This window comes from Phyllobates terribilis, unplaced genomic scaffold, assembly GCF_046119375.1.
Source record: "Phyllobates terribilis strain yellow unplaced genomic scaffold, ASM4611937v1 Scaffold_8__6_contigs__length_399053987, whole genome shotgun sequence".
NCBI classification, from domain to species: domain Eukaryota; kingdom Metazoa; phylum Chordata; class Amphibia; order Anura; family Dendrobatidae; genus Phyllobates; species Phyllobates terribilis.
This window is the reverse complement of record NW_027362768.1, coordinates 36,348,874-36,371,468: the sequence shown is the minus strand read 5'-3', so window position 1 is coordinate 36,371,468 and position 22,595 is coordinate 36,348,874. Positions and strand designations below refer to the sequence as shown.

At 45.4% G+C, this 22,595-nt stretch overlaps 1 protein-coding gene across 3 annotated transcripts in view; it reads right to left on the bottom strand.

Moving 5' to 3' along the window:
* The window catches only part of KCNT2 (potassium sodium-activated channel subfamily T member 2), a 1,642,055-nt gene that overhangs the window by 732,587 nt on the left and 886,873 nt on the right, over positions 1 to 22,595 (bottom strand). For all 3 annotated transcript variants that reach the window (XM_073642937.1, XM_073642939.1, XM_073642938.1), the window contains exon 6: positions 1,643 to 1,717. In XM_073642937.1, coding sequence (XP_073499038.1) covers positions 1,643 to 1,717 — 75 coding nt within the window. The remainder of the gene's footprint in view (positions 1 to 1,642; positions 1,718 to 22,595) is intronic.

Genomic DNA, 22,595 nt, shown 5'->3' with positions numbered 1-22,595 from the left:
AATGCAAACATGTACTGTGACATACTGAAGTGGAGCATGATTCCCTCCCTTTGGAAACTGGGCTGCTGGGCAGTATTCCAAAATAACGACCCCAAATGACCACTCCCTTGCTTAAGAAACAGAGGGTGAACGTGCAGGACTGGCCAAGCATCTCTCCATATCTAAACCCTATTGAGCATCTGTAGGGCATCCTCAAATGGAAGGTGGAGGAGCGCAATGTCTCTAACATCCACCAGCTCTGTGATATCATCGTGAAGAAGTGAAAGAGGATTCCAGTGGCAACCTGTGAAGCTCTAGTGAACTACATGCTCAAGAGAGTTAAGGCAGTGCTTGAATGTAATGGTGGCCACACAAAAAGTTGACAGTTTGGGCACAATTTGGCAATTTTCACTTAGGGGGTATACTCAGTTTTGTTGCCAGTGGTTTAGACATTAATTGCTGTGTGTTGAGTTATTTAGCGGGCAAACCAAATTTACAACGTTATACAAGCTGTACACTGACTACTGTACATTGTATCAAAATGTCATATCTTCAGTGTTGTCCCATGAAAAGATATAATAAAATATTGACAAAAATGTGAGGGGTGTACTCGCTTTTGTGAGATACTGTACAATGCAGCAAAATGGATGATACTTTTTTTTTAAATATCACAGTGCATTCTGCCAAGATGACAGCAAGAAAGATACCAAATTATAACCTACAATTATAAGATGGTGCTATGAATTTACATAGTTTGACTGTGGCAAACTGAGATCCGCTGAGCTTTCAAGTTTGGTACAGGATAACTTGCAGATATAGTGTTAATATGACAGATAATAGTATTAGAAATGTGCTCAGCCAGAAAAATGAAAGTGCGACTCCAGGTAGAAAATGAACTCAATTTCTTCTAGAAGCTGCTGGCTTTCAGTCATACTGGTATGTCGGCATGGTTACAGAAAGAATGCCCTGGTACTTTGACTGACAACTGACTCTGCAGTGCATCAGTGCTCAGCCAGTTGTCAGTCAAAGTGGCAGGGCATGCTTATAGTACAGCAAGCGGTGATTGAAGCTATGTTGGCACACCTGTATGATTAAAAGCTGCCGGCTCTTGGGAGGAATACAGCCTTCAAAGGTTTGTCCATCACTTTCCAAACTTTTTCTAATGAGGACAGTTGAAAAATTGGTAAATGGATGTGACCGTGGGTGTGATTGTGTGGTTAAGGGCATGGCTTAAAATTTTGCCAGGGTTACGCATGCTGAATATTTTGTCTTACTCTTCTTTAATAGTTGAGAGATATAGTTATACAACTGGGTGGCATTACACTCTGTAGCTCAGTGAACTGATTTTTATTCTAGTGTAAGACTCATAAAGCAACAGGAACCTTTGTTGCCGCTTCTAAGTTTGTATATTTTAGCCAAAATATCAACTAACACAAGATGCAGCCAGGTTCTGCAATGGTAATGAGTAAAATGGAGTGTCAGCACTTATGTGGTATACATGTAGACGTGAGGGACAACATTTCTGAATGGGCTTTACTATCAGTATGTCATACTGTCAATATAAACACTATCATAATGTCATGGGAAAAAGACAAACTCTGGGCACAAAAAAAAGATTAAAGTGAAATGAAATATATAAACTATTACAATAGTAAATACTTACCGTAACAATGAATGGCACAGTGTTAATAATTTCCAATATGAAAGGTATTCGCAAAATCTGTTCCCAGATATTTCCCTTTGAAGAAAATAAAAAATATATAAGTGGTCAAAATTAAAATTAAATTTTGACTAGCAATATTTCTCTAAATATTTATAATGTACAGTAGATTCCAAATTGATATCACAGAATATGACGGACAAAGACTGAAGAGAGCCCCTGTGCAAGAACAATGTATGGGCCATTTTATGCGCCTGTGACCGAAGTTTCTTTCTTCTTTTTAGGTGAAAATGGGCTTCTTTCTCTGTTGGGCCCCTTTATATGAGAATTAGGGATGGACATGTCATTGTGCAACCTGTGCAGTCCCACAATGGTCCACTAGAGGTAAGTAGGCCCACTTCCATCTCTAAAGCAGCAAGGAATGGACTGCAAAGGGTCTGTGTACTGTCCTTGCATAAGGACCTCTTCAGACTGTCTGCCACTGCTATTTACACATATACAGTATATATACAGTATATATTATATAAATATATATATATATACTAGATGGTGGCCCGATTCTAACGCATCGGGTATTCTAGAACATGTATGCAGCCGACCGGGCGCAACTAATCAGCAAAGCAGTGTTTAAATGGGTTGTGCACTACTTTAAATTAACCCCCCAATGTATCCCCCCGGGGCCCCTAATGAATTTTGTAATTATGTCATGTTGTCAATACTGCTTGTGACAACATTGCTGACCACGCACAGCCAGCACGCAATTCCCCCGGCTGCAGCCGGCTCTTGCTTCCGCTTACATCACGACTATTTGCGGCTGCAGCCAGGGCCTCCTGTTCCGCGTACCACGGTGAATGTAACGTGACAGAAGTAGATCACACTGTGACTGACCATGTTTAGTAAACGTGACTAAACTATGTTGCACTGTGACTGACAGAACGTATTCATTAAACGCGACAGAAGTACATCACACACTGTGACTGACAAAACATTTTCAGTACGTCATGGGCAATTGGTGAGTCACATGACCACATGGGCGGAGTCAGCCCTGCTATCTCCCGACTTGTTCTGAAATACCGCATCGCTGATTGGCCGCGGCCGGACCAATCAGCGACGCGGGATTTCCTGGACGGACAGACAGACGGGATAAGCCGATTATATAGTAGATATTTTGGAGAGACTCCCATTTTACATTGATAGTGACTTCTTGAGGTGGAACAAATAACTTTATATTCATCACAACAGTGGCATAAAACACTCAGTGTTGGCTATGGGAACAGGAGGGGAACAATGTTTGAACTACCCACTTTGCAGTAAACACACAGAGCTCTGAGATGACGAGACACCAAGTTGACTCAAGATGTCTACTTTAGATAGTTGCCAGAGCGCTGTGCTTATGAGGAGAATGGATGCCTAAAAATTAGCTTGGCAGATTGGAGATAGCACTTGACAGCTGTATAGGAGAACGAGAACAAGGAATGACTGGAGGAACAATGCAGAGAAAGTAACCCAGTAAGTAAAAAGAAAAGAAAACACACCGAAAAAAAATCTTTATTTGAAAAAAACTCCCCAACAATTTCCCTCTTTCCCCCATTTATTAAAAAATATATATATAATAATAATCAACAGGGTCTGTCGTAATCCATAATATGGATTCCCAGTCTTCTTCATCCAGTCTATGGAGCTCCGATCGGAGAACGCAGCTCCATAGACTGGAGCAGCAGCCACTGCCGGGTTTCGCGCTGCTGTGAACTGAGATGATGTCAGTAAGGTTATCTCTGTTCTCACAAGGGCAGCACGAGTGCCGGACTGATGATCAAGTCCGGCACTCAGCTTTCCGGCACTCATTAGTTCACAGCCACTGGGGCTCTTGCCAATTGTAAGACGTGGAAACCTTAAGGTAACCTTTAAGGGAGATTTAAAGGTTACTGAAGTTTCCAGCTGCTGGAACACCTGGAGGTTGTGAACTAAGGTTACCTTGTGTGTGTATTTTACTGTACCTGTTAATAAATAAATTTAAAAAAACAACGTGGGGTCCCCCTATTTTTAATAACCAGCCAAGGGAAAGCAAACAACTCTGAAGGCACCAATATCCATGGAACTTCCCAGCTTAGTAATACATCAGCTCACAGCTGTCTACTTTGCCTTTGCTAAAAAAAATGACGTGAGGTCCCCCTATTTTTAGTAACCATCTAAGGAAAAGCAGACAGCTAGGACCTGATATTAATAGGCTGGGAAGGGCCATGGATATTGGTCCCTCCCCAGCCTAAAAAGACCAGCCTCAGCCACTCCAGAAATGGCGCATTTATTAGATGTTCTAATTCTGGCACTTAGCCTCGGCTCTTCCCGATTATCATAGTGTGGTGGCAATCGGGTTAATGGGATTGTGGGGTTGATGTCAGCTGTGTAATGTCCACTGACATCAAGCCCACGGGTTAGTAATGGGGCGGCATCTATAAGACACCCTTATTACTAACCCAATAAGTAAAAAGAGAAGAAAACACACCAAAAACAAAATCTTCATTTGACAAAAACACAGAAAAAAATCTTTATTTAAAGAAAAACTTCCCAACGATTTCCCTTTTTCCCCCATTTATTAAAAAAATAATAATCCACATTGTTTGTCCTAATCCAAATGGAGGTCCCACGACTATCCCAGTCTTCTTCATCCAGTCTATGGAGCCCCGTTCTGAGAACACAAGTCCATAAACAGGAGCAGCAGCCAGGGAGCCTTTTAGGTTACTGGAGATTCCAGCTGCTGGAACACCTTGAGGCTATGACCTCTGGTAACCTTAGTTCACAGCCTCCAGGTGTTCCAGCAACTGGAAACCTTAACCCCTTTCCGACGACGTCAGTAATAGTATGCACCAGCTACGTACTATTATGCGAGCGGCGATCGCACCCGCACACAAGCGGTGCAGGGCGATCGCCGCCGGGTGTCAGCTGATTGTCACAGCTGACACCCGGTGATATGTGCAGGGAACGGTCCTGCACCGCTACGGGCACATTAACCCCCACAATGCTGCGATGGAAGTCGATCGCAGCATTGCCGTGGCAAGGGGAGGTGATCGCTATACTCACCTCTCCTGCCAGCCTCTAGCGATGTCTGGCGCAGCTTCCAGGATGTTGCCGTGTTTATTCTGCCATGTTTATTCTGCCTCCCAAAAATCGGAATAGAAAGAGATCAAAAAATGTCACATGCCCGAAAATGTGCAACTTGTCCTGCAAAAAACAAGCCATCAGGTGACTCTGTCTGCCAAAATATGGAAAAATTATAGCTCTCAAAAAATGGCGATGCAAAAACTAGTCTTTGCAAAAAAAGCGTCTTTAAGTGTGAGACAGCAGTTAATCATAAAAACCTCATTTGAATCTGGCATCACTGTAATCGCACCGACCCGAAGAATAAACACATCTAATCACTTATGCCACATGAGGAATGGTGTAAAAAAAAAAAACTTTAGGGTTAGGGTTGTATTAGGGTTGGGGTTATGGTTGGCTAGGTTTAGGGTTGTGTTACGGTTAGGGTTGTGCTAGGGTTACAGTTGGGCTAGGATCAGGGTTGGGCTAGGGTCAGGGTTGGGCTAGGGTTAGGATTAGGATTAGGGTTGGGCTACGGTTAGGGTTGGGCTAGAGTTAGGGTTGGGGTTAGGGTTGGGCTAGGGTTATGGTTGGGCTAGGGTTAGGATTAGGGTTGGGCTACGGTTAGGGTTGGGCTAGGGTTGGGGTTAGGGTTGGGCTAGGGTTAGGGTTGGGCTAGGGTGGAGCTAGGTTTAGGGTTGGGCTTAGGGTTAGGGTTGGGGTTGTATTAGTGTTGGGGTTAGGTTGGGGTAAAGAAAAAAAAAATGATGACGACATGGCGACCAGTGTTGAGCGCAAGTGCTCGCTACTTGAGTTTGCATTGGGTGCTCGTGTATGCACTGAGTATCGTGGCTGTTCGAGCGAAATGCTCGAGTCTCCGCCCCATATGCTTTGCGGCCAAAAAAACATTGCTGGGATCGCCTGCCATGCACGAGCAATCCCTGCATATTTTTTTTGGGTGTCTAACAACCGTGAAACATGCGGGGCAGGGACTCGAGCATGTCACTCGGGCACCCATGATATGTGGTGCATACTCAAGTACCCGATGCAAACTCAAGTAGAGAGCACTTACGCTCAAGACTAATGACAACTTATTCAATATGATGACCTAATGTTATCAAATTCTGTCGTACCTCTGGGTTCAAAATGTACACTATACCCCTAGATAAAATGCTTGAGGGGTCTAGTATCCAAAATGGAGTCAATTGTGGGGGGTGTCCACTATTTAGGCACATCGGGGGCTCCCGAAATGCTGCATGGCGTCCGTTCTTGATTCCAGCCATTTTTGCCTTCAAAAAGTCACACAGTGCTCCTTCCCTTCTGAACCCTGATGCCCAAACAGTGTATTTTCCCCACATATGAGGTATTGGCATACTCAGGAGAAATTGCTCAACAGTTTTTACGTTCCATTTTCTCCTCTTACCCTTGTGAAACTAGAAAACTTAAGGCTGAAAGATTATTTTTGTGGAAAAAGTTAGATTTTTTTATTTTCACGGCTTCATGTTCTAAACTTCTGTGAAGCACCTGGGGGTTAAAGGTGCTCAGCACTCATCTAGATAAGTACCCTGAGGGGTCTAGTTTCCAAAATGGTGTCACTTGTAGGGGGTTTCCACTGTTTAGGCACATCAGGGGCTCTCGAAATGCAACATGGCTTTAGCTATTTATTCAAGCAAATTTTACATTCAAAAAGTCAAATGGCGCTCCTTCCCTTCCGAAACCTGCCATGCGCCCAAGCAGTGGTTTTTTCCCACATATGGGGTATTGGCTTACTCAAGAGAGATTGCACAACAAGTTGCATGGTGCAATTTCTCCTGTTTCCCTTATGAAAATGCAAAACTGGGGGCTGCAATATATTTTTGTGGGAAAAATGTGAAAATTTTATTTTCACTGCTCCATGTTATAAACTTCTGTGAAGCACCTGGGGGTTCAAGGTGCTCACCACACATCTAGATAAGTTCGCTGAGGGGTCTAGTGTCTAAAACAGTATCACTTATGGGGGGTTTCCACTGTCTAGGCACATCAGGGGCTCTCTAAAAGCAACATGGAGTCAGCTAATTATTCCAGCAAATTTTACATTCAAAAAGTCAAATGGCGCTCCTTCCCTTCTGAGCCCTGCCGTGCGCCCAAACAGTGTTTTTCCCGACTTATGGGGTATCTGCGTGCTTAGAAGAATTTGTACAACAAATTTTGGGGTCCATTTTTTCCTGTTACCCCTGAAAAAATAAAAAAAATTTGGGTCTAAATAACATTTTTGTGAAAAAAGTTAAATGTTCATTTTTTTCTTCCCTATTCCAAAAATTCCTGTGAAGCACGTGAAGGGTTAATAAACTTCTTGAATGTTGTTTTGAGCACCTTGAACGGTGCAGTTTTTATAATAGTGTCACTTTTGGGTATTTTCTGTCAAAAAGGCCCCTCAAAGTCACTTCAAATGTGATGTGGTCCCTAAAAAAATGGTTTTGCAAATTTTGATGTAAAAATGAGAAATCGCTGGTCAACTTTTAACCCTTATAGCTCCAAAATTGTGCTGATGTAAAGTAGACATATGGGAAATGTTATTTATTAACTATTTTGTGTGACATACTGTATCTCTCTTATTTAAGGGCATAAAAATTAAATTTTTGAAAATTGCGAAATTTTTGCCAAATTTCTGATTTTTTCACAAATAAACGCAAGTGATATCGAAGAAATGTTACCACTATCATGAAGTACAATATGTCATGAAAAACAATCTCAGAATCAGTGGAATTCGTTGAAGAGTTCCAGAGGTATTACCTCATAAAGTGACAGTGGTCAGATTTGTAAAAATTGGCCCGGTCATTAACGTGCAAACCACCCTCGGGGGTAAAGATGTTAAAGTCTCCCTTAAGGGCTATCTTAAGGTTTCCGGCCTCAAAGCTGATGGAAGACCCAGTGGCAGTGAACTTTAAGGTTACCTGAATTCAAAGCCACTGGGTTTTGTATCAGCTCGAATGCAAGACTAATGAGTGCCGGAGTGCTGAGTGCCGGACTCACGATCGCTCATCAGTCCAGCACTCATGTGTCCTCGTGACAACTGACCACTGTGAACTGAGATAACCTTTCTGACATCACCTCATTTCACAGCAGCTAGGTCTCGTGGAGTGCAGCGCTATATAAAATAACCCTTCCCAGCCTATTAATATCAGCCCGCAGCTGTCTGCTTTGCCTTAGCTTGTTATTAAAAATAGGGGCGATTTCCATTTTTAATAACCAGCAATGGAAAAACTGACAGCTGGCAGCTGCTCTAATCCCGGCAAGCCAGTGAAAGAGTGAGACTCTGTAATTTGCACAATCTTGCGTATTTTCTGGGACTGTACAATATGTTATTGTTTGTTGATGGTTCAATAAAGTATTGTCACACTGTTTTACCCTCATCCTGTTTTGTCTGAGTAGTATTCTGCCCATGGGATAATAGTACGGGCATTCAGTGGGATGAGCCCTGGTCCATGCGGTCTCTCTCTAAAGACAGCCGGGCCAGCAGACGAGAGCATCCACTGACCTCCATGTCTCCATAGGGGTTGTAGTTATATTGCACCTCCTCTTCAGTGTCTGCTCACCTAGTTTACAAGCTGTAGATTTTTAAGGCTGACAGAACCTTTCGTACAAGGGTCACAATTTTGTCAGTGATCGATTACTGATTGGTGGATGCAGCTCAGCAGCAGTTCCCTCCACCAATCAGTATCCAGCTCTGCAGAGTGGGAGGAGAATCACTCTGCTCTCTCATCTGCCTTAAAGGAAATCCCCAGCTGCACTAAATGGCATATTAACAGTGGGCCTGCGACTGTCTGTCATAGGTACACTTCAACTAAATCTTAAAAAAAATCCAGAAAATCACATTGTATGATTTTTACATAATTAATTTGCGTTTTATTGCATGAAATAAGTATTTGTTACAATAGAAAAACAACGTAATACTTGATACAGAAACCGTTGTTTGCAATTACAATTGCAATTGTCAGATGTTTCCTGTAATTTTTGACCACGTTTGCACACACTGCAGCATCATCTCCAGATCTTTTAGGTTTCGGGACTGTCTCTGGGCAACATTGATTTTCAGCTCCCTCGAATGATTTTCTATTGAATTCAGGTCTGGAGACTGGCTAAGCCATACCAGGACCTTGAAATGCTTCTTATGGAGCCACTCCTTAGTTGCCCTGGCTGTGTTTTTTGGGTCGTTGTCATGCTGGATGATCCAGCTACGACCCATCTTCCATGCTCTTACTGAGAGAAGGAGGTTATTGGCCAAAATCTCTCGACACATGACGCCATCCATCCTCCCTTCAATAAGATGCAGTCTTTCTGTCCCCTTTGCAGAAAAACACCACAGAGTATGATGTGGGAATGGTGTTCTTGGGGTTGTATTCATCCTTCATCTTCCTACAAACACTGCGAGTGGAGTTGATACCAAAAAGTTACATTTTTGTCTCATCTGACCACATGACTATCTCCCATGCCTCCTCTGGATCATCCAGATGGTCACTGGTGAACTTTAAACGTGTCTGGATATGTGCTTGCTTGAGCAAGAGGACCTTGAGTGCCCTGAAGGATTTTAATTCATGACAGCGTAGTGTGTTTCTAACAGTAATGTTTGACACTGTGATCTCAGCTCTCTTCAGGTCATTGACCAGGTCCTCCAATGTAGTTCTGGTCTGATTATTGACCTTTCTCAAAATCATCCTTAACCCCACCAGGCAAGATCTTGCATGAATCCCCAGGCAGAGGAAGATTAACAGTTATCTTGTGTTTCTTCCATTTTCTAATAATTGTGTCAATAGTTGTGACTCGCCCCCTGGGCCGCGTGGGGAACCCGGAGCCGGACCTTTTGTAAGATGCTGGGGGTTGTAGTCTCAGTGTGGCGGTGACCCGGTCCGTGGCTCAGGGTGGTCAAACCAGTGGCAGTCTTAGTGTAATAACAAATGTCCGACTACGCCACCCGTGGATTGCGGTCAGTGGGACCGCCGCTGCGCTGCAGACTGCTGAGGCTGATGTTGTATGCACAGCCAAGTATGGGATAACTCCCCACGGGAGAAGTATTGCCTCAGGGCAGCTAGTGTGAATGATGGGAGTGATGGTGTGAGCGTCCCAGTACTAATGGTGCTGGTGCAGCGATGAAACACAGAGACGTGTGGTTGCAGTTTCCAATGCTTTACTCACAGTTCTTTACTGGTCCTAGTCACCTCGGTATCGGCGGTGACTGCCCAAGCCGTGCTGCGTCCACCAGGCAAGGGGCTCGACCAACTCCCAGGCAATTCCAGAGTGTGGCACAGGGCTCCCTTCTCTTCCTTTCTCTGGCCGTCCCCACCAGTGACCCACCTTTGTCCAGCTTCCTCGGGCCTTCTCTTGGCGAAACCTATCTCCGGTTTCCCTGACCCTATGCGGTATGCTTTCCTGGTGGATGTAGTGAGGGGTCGCACCAAGATGTGGTCACAACTAGAGATGAGCGTTGTTCTACTCGAACTGTTCGCCAATCTCAAATTCGAGCTGTTTTGGGCGGTGTTCGAGCCGTTCGGCGAACACGAACAATTTGAGAAAAATTCGGCTGTTCGAGGTTATGTTCGATAACTGTTCGTGCACCAAAATCATAACTGGATTTTTTCTCAGTAATGATGAAAATTAATGTTAATACGCAGTTTGAGTGTACAGCGGGGTGGGGGGAGGGGCAGGGGATGGATCTCTGCAGGAACAATGAAGATCTCCATTTTTTTTTCTCTTTCCCGCATTTGCAGTGGGGAGGTGCAATCTGTCAGCCTATCAGCAGCGCACACACGGAGCGAAGTGCTTTTTTTCACACAAGCAAGGGCATGTGTCATTGGCAGTGTATGTCACATGTCCTTGCCCTATAAGACCAAGCCATTTTCCCCGTCGCCACCATTTTCTCACTGCTGCAGCTGCGTGTTAGACGGCACCGCTGTTGCTGTGTGCGCTATACCTTGTTAATTTCAAGCCAATTTTCGCACAAATCTACAGATAGCTTGGGAGTAGGGAATAGTTGTGATTGCAGTCCTTTTAAGGACTAGGTTACAGCATTTCCTACGACTTTTATCAGGGAGGTCTGTGCTCTTAAATAGATAGGTTGTGGGAGTAAAGACTAATTGTAATTGGAATCCTTTTCAGGACTAGGTTACATCAGTTCCTATCAGTTTTTGCCAGGCAGGTCTGTGCCAGTGCTGTGCAAGTTTTTTTCACAGCATTTGGCTGAATCTAGCAAAGCTAATCCTTTTTGGCCTATTGCAGAGTGTGTTAGTCAGTGGAGTAGCCTATCTGTGTTGCAAGATATACCACCTGTGTATAGAATACCAATTTTTTTACTGCACCTAGTGAAGTAAAATCTTTTGGGCATAGCATCATTCTATTAGACCATCTATACTGACCTCCATTAGGTTGCAAATTAAAACTAATTTTTATCTGCATCTACAGTACCTCTGAAAAAATATTTGGGCTTCTACCTGTGTGTGGGACTTGTTGTATTAGTCCATCTATACTGACCTCCATCAGGTTGCAAACTGAATATATTTTTTTCCTGCATCTACCTCTGAAAAAATATTGGGCTTCTAGCTGTGTGTGGGTCTTGTTCTATTAATCCATCTATACTGACCTCCATCAGGTTGCAAACTGAATATAATTTTTTTCTGCATCTAGCTCTGAAAAAATATTTGGCCTTCTAGTAGTGTGTCGGACTTTCTCTATTAGTCCATCTATACTGACCTCCATCAGGTTGCAAACTGAATATAATTTTTTTCTGCATCTAGCTCTGAAAAAATATTTGGCCTTCTAGTATTGTGTCGGACTTTCTCTATTAGTCCATCTATACTGACCTCCATCAGGTTGCAAATTAAAACTAATTTTTATCTGCATCTACAGTACCTCTGAAAAAATATTTGGGCTTCTAGCTGTGTGTGGGACTTGTTGTATTAGTCCATCTATACTGACCTCCATCAGGTTGCAAACTGAATATATTTTTTTCTGCATCTACCTCTGAAAAAATATTGGGCTTCTAGCTGTGTGTGGGACTTGTTCTAATAGTCCATCTATACTGACCTCCATCAGGTTGCAAACTGAATATATTTTTTTAATGCATCTACCTCTGAAAAAATATTGGGCTTCTAGCTGTGTGTGGGTCTTGTTCTATTAATCCATCTATACTGACCTCCATCAGGTTGCAAATTCAAAATAATTTTTTTCTGCATCTAACCCAGCCAATAGTTTTGGCCTAATACCACAGTTTGGCCACTCAGCTCTGCTCGGTTACCATCCATTGTTTTTTTGTGCAAACAACTCCAGAGTTGTGAATTAGTTAACCACCAAAATGAGTGGAAAAAGGCCTGCTGCTGGTGGAAAGGGGAATAGGCGTGTTGGGAAGGGGAAAAAAGGTTGTGTCCGTGGGGTAGGTGTTAAAGCAACAGTAACATCTGCAGAAGAAAGACCATCTTCCAGCCAAACTAAAATGTCTACTTCTTTTAGCGGACAATGTGATAAGATCCCTTTCTTACGGCCACGCCAATCGCTACAAATTCCAGATGAGGCACAAAAACAGCAGGTGCTTCAACGGATATCAAGTGCTCCTTTATGTGGGCTCTCCTCCACATCAACTTCAACATCATAAATACTCCAGTCCTCAAAGGTGTCACCCAAATCGCACTTGCTTCCTCACAGCTCCCAAATCTCCAGCTGCCCGTCTGAGTATGAGGTAGAACAGATGATTGAGCCTGCAGAGCTGTTTACTCATACTATAGCCTGGGAGTCAGAGGTCGACTCCAGCGCTTCTGTGAATCCAGACGAGGAAATGATCTGCACTGATGCCCAGAATCTTTATGAGTCGGATCCAGGACCAGACGCAGAAGGTTCTGACCATAATGTAGACCCTCATTCCCAAACTGTAACTCCTATTGGTGGAGAGAATGAGGAAGACGATGATAAGACTCAAATACCTGATTGGAGCGACAACTTTAGTTTTTTGTCAGGGCAGGAACAGGTTGGCTCTGAGGACGACGGGTGTGATAACGCACAGGGTGATGATGATGAGGTCGGAGATCCCACTTACTGTCAACCCACAGTCAGCCAAGAGATGAGGTCAGCAGAGGAGGTGGAGGAAGATGCTAGTGACGACGAGGTCAGGTTGCGCCTTCCTGGACAGAGACGTAGTACTGGAAGCACGTCAACAAATGCATCCTCAAACACAACTCTGCCTCTCACCACAAGTCGTGGTGGCTCTTCAGGTCGCATGGGTGCTAAGCCTTGCATAGCCTGGGCATTTTTTCAGATCGATAAAGATGACCCAACTCGTGTTATCTGTAACATTTGTCAGCAAAAGCTAAGTAGAGGCCAAAAAATACATAGTTTGAGTACTTCATGCATGAACCGGCACATGGACATGAAGCATAAGTTGCAGTGGGAAGCTCAGTGTGCTACAATGCGGCCTAGCCGGCCGGGCCAACCACCGTCTGCCATATCTTGTGCAACCGCGGCCTCTTCATCCTCTGTAACTGGGGGGACAGCAGTCACACCTGTTTTGGGGCGCAGACCTGCCACCTCTTTACCCGCAACAGCCAGCGTGATTGGCAGGTCATCATTTTCTTTGGAGGTGGTAACACCAGCTGGTGTTGAGCGCTGTCCGACATCAATAGCACCACCTTTGGATCAAGGCAACCTAACATGTCCGCCTGCATCTTCCTCACAGACCGGCAGTTTGCCGGGGACACCCTTATCAACCCCGTCTAAGCACAATAGCCAGCCCTCGGTCCCTCAGATGTGGACAAGTAAAAGACCATTTCCTCCTAGCCATGAGAAAGCTAAGAGGTTGAATTTCACCATCTGCAAGCTCTTGGCTACAGAAATGCTGCCTTTCCACCTGGTGGACACAGAGGATTTTCGAGACCTTATGTCCGTCGCAGTGCCCCAGTACCAGATGCCCAGTCGGCACTACTTCTCAAAGAAAGGTGTGCCTGCGCTCCACCAGCATGTCGCACATAACATCACCGCTTCTTTGAGAAACTCTGTGTGTGACAGGGTGCATTTCACCACAGACACTTGGACGAGTAGGCATGGACAGGGGCGTTACATGTCGCTGACTGGGCACTGGGTAACTATGGTGACAGCAGGACAAGGGGCTGCTGTCCAAGTCTTGCCGTCCCCACGAGTTGTGCGTCAATCCTCTTTATGTCAAAGTTCCTCCACTGCTTCTGCCTCCTCAACCTCCTCTCGGTCTTCTACCTGCACCCAAAGCCTGTCTGGTCATGCCACAAGCTTTCTAACTGCGCAGAAGGGATCCTGCACACCTCCTTACTATGTTGGCAGTAGGGCTCAACGTCATCAGGCGGTTTTTACTTTGAAATGTCTGGGAAATGTGAGTCACACAGCTGAGGAGTTGTGGTCAGCCCTGGAGAACCAATTTCATGAATGGTTGTCTCCACTGGACCTGAAAACAGGGAAGGCCGTGTGCGACAATGCTGCAAACCTGGGTGCGGCCCTTCGCCGGGGCAATGTCACACACGTGCCTTGTATGGCTCACGTGTTGAACCTGGTTGTCCAGCAATTTTTAGCCCACTATCCCAGACTAGATGGCCTTCTGCAGAGGGCACGGTCGCTGTGTGCTCACTTCCGCCGTTCGCATCCCGCAGCTCAGCGACTTACATCTCTACAGAAGTCGTTGGGCCTGCCACTTCACCGGCTAAAATGCGATGTGCCTACCCGGTGGAATTCAACTCTGCACATGTTGCAGCGACTGTGGCAGCACCGACAAGCCCTGGTGCAATACGTTCTGACGTATAGCCTGGGCCAACAAGATTCAGAGGTGGGGCAAATCACGCTGGGGGAGTGGTCTCAGATCAGGGACCTATGCACCCTTCTGCACAGTTTTGAAATGGCGACGAAGATGTTTAGTGCTGACGATGCCACTATCAGCATGACTATTCCGGTGATTTACATGCTGGAGCACATGTTAAACAGAATTTGGAGTCAGGTGGTGGCACAAGAGGAGGTGGAGGAAGTAGAGGAGGAGGAGTTGTATGCGGAAGGGCTAACATCTGCAAGGTCCAGACGGTCGGCAGCACCAAGGCGGCAGGCATGTGCGGGTGGGGGAGATGGTTTTACCAGGGCGCATGGTAGCAGCCAAACTAGTGAGGAAGGTGCAGGAGCCCAGGAAGAAGTGGAGGACGAACTGATGGAAGACTCATCAGATGAGGGAGACCTTGATCACATTTCTGTTGTGCGAGGTTGGGGGGAGAGGACAGAGGAAGGAAGCATGATTGTTACCTCGCCACCAACACAACAGGGACTTGGTGCTCCTGGATGCGCAACACACATGAGTGCCTTCTTGCTGCACTACCTGCAACATGACCCTCGAATTGTGAGAATTAGAAATAATCCTGACTACTGGGTTGCCACACTGTTAGATCCCCGGTACAAAAGTAAATTTGCAGAAATTATTCCTGCCATAGAAAGGGATGCACGCATGCAGGAGTATCAGCAGAGACTGTTGCAGAATCTTACATGTGCTTTTCCACAAAATACCAGTGGTGCACGTAGTGAATCTCACAGTTCCAACTTGCCAACCGTGGGACCGTCAAGTGTTCAGCACTCAAACCGTAACAGAACCACAGTATCTGCTGGTAACATCAATTTTGCGGAATCATTTCACCACTTTTTTAGCCCATCCTTTGCAAGGCCACAGGAGACAAGAAGTCTGACACATAGTCAACGCCTAGAGACGATGGTACAGGAGTATCTCCAAGTAAACATTGAAGCCACGACTGTGTCACTGGACCCTCGCTCTTTTTGGGCTTCCAATCTGGATAAATGGCCGGAGCTAGCCACTTACGCCTTGGAGATCTTGTCATGCCCCGCAGCCAGCGTTCTGTCTGAACGTGTGTTCAGCGCTGCTGGTGGTGTGCTGACAGATAAGCGCACACGGCTCTCCACTGATAATGTAGACAGACTCACGTTCATAAAGATGAACAAATCATGGATCCGAAACGACTTTTCTACCCCTGTGTCATCCTGGGGAGAGTAAAAGCTTGATGATTGGTTAAAATCACCCTACCAACCGTTTTAAGCTTTCAAATTACTAATCATGTTTATCTGTATCTTGACTGGAAAATAATTTGGGCTTTGTAGCAGTGTGCAGCACTGATCCTATTAGGCCATCTATACTAAAGCTTCACCAGATTTAAAATTAAAAATAATTTTTAGCTGCATCTAGCCCGGAAAATAATTTTGGGGCTCCGAGATGCGCAAGGCACATAAGTGCCTTCTTGCTGCACTACCTGCAGCATGACCCTCATATTGTCAGAATTCGAAGTAATCATGACTACTGGGTTGCCACACTCTTAGATCCCCCAAACTTTTCGATGAACCTTTTCATTTTAATAAAGACCAAAAAAATGGTCATTTTTGAAATTATAAGCATTAGCAGGTTGTTAGAAACTGAAATCAAACAGTTTTCAACTCAAAACTTTATTCTAGGTGATGTTACATTTTCACATAGGACCCCTTGTTCGAAAGGAGCTTCTGAACTCTCTCGTCCATTGAATTTGTCAGGTTTTGGATGGTTTCTGCTTCAATTGTTTTGCATGAGGACAGAATACCCTCCCAGAGCTGTTGCTTAGATGTGAACTGCCTCCCGCCATCATAGACACTCCTTTTAATGATGCTCCAAAGGTTCTGAATGGGGTAGAGGTCAGGGGAGCATGGGGGTCACACCATAAGTTTGTCCCCTTTTATGCCCATATCAGCCAGAGATGCAGATGTTTTATGTGCAGCATGAGATGGTGCATTATCATGCAGAAAAATGATCTTGCTGTGAAATACACGGTTCTTCTTCTTGAACCATGGCAGGAAGTGCTGTTTGAGAAAATCCACATACATTATGGAGTTCATCTTTAGCGCCTTCAGGGATCCTAAAGGGGCCGACAATCTCTCTCCCCATGATTCCAGCCCAAAACATTACTCCACCTCCTCCTTGTTGGCGCTGTAGCCGTGTTTGCGTGGGGTGTCCATCAACCAGCCATCCTCCACTCCATCCATCTGGACCATCGAGCGCTGCACGGCACTCATCCGTGAACAAAACAGTTTTGAAATCAGTCTTCATGTAATGTTTGGCCCACTGGAGCCTTTTCTGCTTGTGTGAAGTGGATAGAGGAGGTCGACAGGATGGCGCATGCACAGCTGCAAACCTATGAAGGACCCTGCATCTTGTTGTTCGGGGGACGTTGGAGGCACAAGCAGCTTCAAAAACTTGTCTGCTGCTATGACAAGGCTTTTTTGCCGCTGCTCTTTCAACCTGACGTAATTGCCTGTAGGAAAGAGTCCTCAATTTGCCCTTATCAGCACGCACACATGTGTACTGTGAATCAGCTACATACTTCTTGATTGCCAAGACACTTCATCCTGATCATCGCACAATGTTGATTGTAGTCATGCCTTGACCTAAACACTCCACAATTTGTTGCTTCTCAGCAGCCGACACATCCTTTTTCTTTCCCATTTTGGCAGAAAATGTAGGCTGCTTAATAATGTGAGAGAGCCTTCTTAAGTAGTCTTGCCTTTCATTGGACACACCTGCCAAACTAATTAGCACAGGTGTCTGCAATTGCTTACAGTGATATAAAGAGCCCTGACACACATCACCATCAATGAGTTTAACTGACAAACAAACAAATTCTTCCCTTATCACTCCTAAACACTTTTTGCATAATAATTTGGAACGCGGTGTACATGTGCTTTTCCACAAAACACCAGTGGTTCACGTAGTGAATCTTACAGTTCTAACTTGCCAACCGTGGTCTGTATGGAGTTGTTCAATAAAGGGCCCAGATTTAAGATAACATAGATGGGAGAGGTCTCTATGAATAGGAATTCCTAAGTATTTGATACCCTGTGAGGGCCAGCAAAGGGAAAGTTGGACTGGATGGAATCCTATATGGATTTGGGGAGGGAGACATCGAGGGCCTCAGACTTCGCTGCATTGATTTTAAAATTTTACCATGTAACAAAGTGATCTATTTCAGCCATAACAGCATGGATGGATATATGTGATTGAGTGATATATACTAGGACATCATCAGCAAATAGAGAGCACTTGTACTCGGTGCCTCCCACCTCAATCCACCTAATATTGGGGTTATGGCGAATTGATGAGAGCAGGTGCTCCGTCACTAGGATGTATAAGAGAGGGGACAGAGGACATCACTGCCTTGTCCCATTGGTGATTGTGAAAGGTGATGAAAATGTTCTTACGCACAACCTGGGCCTTGGGACACCCGGAGCCGGACCCTTTTTGGTGGATGCTGGTGGTTGTAGTCTTCGTGGCGGCGACCCGGTTCCGTGGCTCAGGGCGGTCAAACCAGTGGCGGAAATATTTATGTGGTTTTGATGTTTAAATGTCCGACTACGCCACCCGTGGATTGCGGTCAGAATGAACCGCCGCTTCAGGGCAGACCGCTGAGGCTGGTGTTGTGGGTGCAGCAGAGCGTAGCATAACTCCCCACGGGAGGAGTATAGCCTCAGGGCAGTGTATGCGGAGGATGGGGGTGATGGTGCAGGGCAGCAGCAGTAACGACACGGAGTCAGTGATGCAGTTCAGGGCCTTTACTCACAGTTCTTATTATCCAGACCACGTCTGCAGGTAACGGCTGCCCACGTCGTACTGTGCTCACCATGTGAGGGGCTCAGACAACTCCCAGATAACTTTGGAGCACTTCACAGGACCCCCTTTGTGTGTCCTTTGTCTGGCCTTTCTTACCAACACTTCTGTCCGGCTGCCTCGGGCCTCCTCTTGGTAAACTTGGCGCCAGTTTCCCTGACCCTATGTGGTGCCTTCCTAGCGGGTGTAGCGAGGGGCTGCGCCACATAAAATGTCAGAGCCTCCGGTTTCTAGCTGAGGGTCGTTTCCTGCCTCCACTAGTTCGGGGACCGGTCTCCCCCTTTGGCCTGACCCCTCCACGCAGGTGGATTCGGGCGTGCGGTGGCGACTCGCCCGTCCGCACCCCTGGGATCCCTTCATTCCTCGTTCCTGGAGCCTTCTCCGCTCCTCTTCCTTCCTTCTCCCTCTTCCAGGCCTGGGCCTCTGTTACTAGGCCCGCCTCCGGAGCAGAGCTCATGCAGAGCCCCTGCTCCCTGCCACTTCTGCTCAGACTTCTCTGCACTGAACTAAGATGGTGCCCACCTTTTATACTCCCTTCTCAATGCACCCAGGAACTGCTTCCTCCCTGCTCCTGCACTACAGGGTTCCCCTTCCTCAGTGTTCCCTCCCCCCACTCCAGCCAGGGACAGGGACTGTCGTGCCCATCTCAGGGGCATATTGGTCGCCCTGCCCCACGGCAATGTGGTGTAATGCATGCAGGTGTCGGGTCCTGATCCACACTCCATCCTTACCTGAGAGTGAGATATCACACCTCTGGGTGAGGTGCAATACGTCTGTAGCAACCGAGCCCTCAGGGTGCTACAGTTCCATTTATCTTCAGCCTAGGTGACGTATTGCGATACAGGGCCGTGATTTTGGCTATAAAAGGGTCCCCTAGACCCCTACCCCAAGCTTTTTAAGAGAATCATATATGGCGTGCCAGGAGACTCTATGGAATGCTTTCTCAGCATCCAACGAGAGTATCTAATTACAAATTTTTAACTGCATCTAGCCCAGGAAATACTTTGTGCCTAGTGTCTGCTAGTCAGCGGATTATCCCGGCTGTTAAGCAAGCTGCACCACCTGTAGTTTAGACACTTAATTTTTTCAAAGGAAATGCTTCGGGACCATGGGATACTTAGTGAAGAGCATCAGGAGGCACCCCAAGGCATAGGGGCTGGGACTGGCAGTAGGATGCCTTGCGGTGGACAGCCGAGCTCGATCCTTATAAAAGCTTTTTAACTGCAGCAGCTTTAGTGGACGCTACTGGAGCTGGAATTACCGCGGCTGCTGGCATGAGACTTGCCCTCCAATAGATCCTTGTAAATGGATTTAAAGTGTATTCATTCAAATTAGAGAGACAATTTAAATTAAAAAGCTTAGAGCTGCCTCCACCACAGTGGGGCTCGCTCGACCAACCAGCGGACAGGCACCAGTATTGGGAGAGGGGGGCTGGCCGTCAGGGTTTACCGCGGCTCTGGCACAAACCCGGCGACACGGAGGTGGCACGGGCAGGAGCGGACTGGCCGTGTCGGCTTCTCACTTTTTGGATTTTAGAAGGGCATGAAATGCCTAAATCTGTGTCTCCCCCTCCTTTTACTCCTCCACCTCTTTTATTTTCGCATGACTATATGTACTTGTCACTTTTCCATGTGTTAGTTATGTCTTCTGAGCAGTTTGTCAGCTTTTGGACACCTTTGAAGTTGTTTTCTATGTGTTTCTATGTGTTTTTGTTTGCCTGCCATTGGTTTTAACGGTGTTCGAAGGTGTTCGACGAACAGTTCGACGAACAGTTCGGCGAACACATGGGTGCATGAGGTGAGCTGAGTTCATTGGACATGACCTCGGCTCATCTTTTTATGCCGTCACAGCGAGACACTGAGGAGCGCAAGCATGCCTGCGCTTCTCAGTGGAACCATTCCCAGGAATCATCCACGATAACCACGCTGACAGCAAGCCACCATCAGGGATCCATATTGGAGACATTCTTTTCAGAGTTGTGCCTGCTTGCACGACTCCAGGAGGTGAGATTGAACGCTCACACCCTACTTTGAGGTTACACTTTTAATATTACGCTTAGATAGCGCTCCTGTTTTTCCCCCCTTTTTTCCCAGGAATTTTTATTATCATAATTTATGAAAGAAGGACTCAGAAGCTCACAAATCCTATGTGGACAATGCAAGAACTGCCAAAAATTAGAATGAAGTGGACTCCGATACACCCTTTATTAGATACAAAGGAAGGCCTCATACACATTCTGTTTAAATTGATAGGTAGTGAGACCCCTATAATCATAAAGCACTAAGTGCAAGGTCTGCCAAAAATTAGGAGGGACTGTAATACACCCTGGAAGACACATAGAGGAGGGCCTCAGAAAACTTTTTTTTACTCATTTTTAACCATGGGACTCCTGGACTGGTAAAGCCTATGCACTAAGTGCAAGGGCTGAAAAACATTTACCCCTGGGGGATATATAAATATATAATTGTAGAGGAAGGCCTCATACACATCATGTAAAAATTATAAAGGAGGGTATCACACACACACAAGATTAAGAGGGAGGGTCACATAATGACCCTCTAAAAATTGTGAGAGAGGGCCACCTGATGACCCTTTATAAATTTTGATCGAGGGCCACCTTTTTAGCCTCTAAAAATTCTGAGTGAAGGCCGCCTGTTTGCCCTCTAAAATTAAAAAGGAAGATCCGAGGGAGGATTATGCGGTCCAGACTCTTGGCTAGTGAAACTGGACTGTGTGGAAGACAGGGTGGTGCTGGGAAACATACTGGAAGCATTATCTGCCATCCAGCTGACCACCTGTTGTAGCTTCATGAGTGATGTCCTGCACCTCCCTGCAAAGTAGGACAGGAAGCTAGGTCTTGTGGATGAGAGTGTTTGGTGTGCTCAGGCAGCAGGCACAGTTTCACCTGGCCTCAGCCTCTGTGTGAACCATCAGCAGCAAATCCACTCCCCAGTCACTGATCGCACGCTTTGCGCATTTTAAATTAGATATATAATATATGTCTGCAAACTTTCCGATATTAATTAGGAAAATAAAATTTATAGCACTGAAAAGGACTTTTGATTTTAGGTTGCAGAAACAGTTTACCTATAGAAGTAATGTAAGGCAATAAACCCAGCCTATATGCATCTAACCCCAAACTATCTCTCCTCCACCTGCTATCCCTACACTGAATGCAGGTAACAGCGGCATTACTTGAGAAAGGGCAGTATGTAGCCCTGAAAAGGACTTTTGTTTTATTGGTGCGGCAGCGGTATACAAGTACAGCAATACCAATTAAACACTGCCTATATGCATGCTCTAATCTAAGCTCTCCCTCTTATAGCAACTCTCCCTAAACTGCTTCAAGAGGAGAGTGTGCTCAGCATCACGTCTTATATAACTGAAATTGAAAGGGAGAAGAAACAGATTAGATATTAGAAACATTTTTTTTACAGTTATGGTGATCAATGAGTGGGACAGGCTGCCATGAGGGGTGAGTTCTCCAATGTAAGTCTTCAAACAGAGGCTGTACAGACAACTGTCTGAGATGGTTTAGTGAATCCTGCATTGAGCAGGGGGTTGGACACAATGACCCTGGAGGTACATTCCAACTCTAATATTCTATGATTCTATGATAAGACTCAATGAAGCAATACAGCTGGCCAATCACAGAAATGCCAGTAGCCAACATGGCTATGGCATTATCATATATGGCAGGCAATCCCTGCATGCTTATTAGCTATGTAAGAGCCTTGAAACATGTGGGGCGGGGACAGGAACTTGGCACTTGTGCACCTGCGATACTCCATCGATTAATGAGTGTACCTGAGCACCCCAATGCAGTATTGAGCAGTGGCGAGCACGATCACTCATCACTAGTCTTAATCGCTCGCTATAAGATACACATTTTTATTAATTGCCGATCTAATTACTTGATCCATATAAATATGCTTGAAATTAAAAATAAATGTATTTTATTTTTCTTTTCTACAACAATATTTTCTACTACGCAATAATTCATTTTGAGTTTGGGAACTAGCTCTTGACAAAGCTTCATTCATCAATGGAATTGGATAACCCCTCTCAACCAATCTATATTTCAATTCATTGGCTTTCTCCACGAAACGGGAGTTACTATTATTTTTTTTCCAAAAACATAGAAACTGGCTGTATGGTAATGATCTTTTAGTATGAAAATGGTGTGCACTATCATAGTTTAATAAAATATTAGTAAAGGTGGGT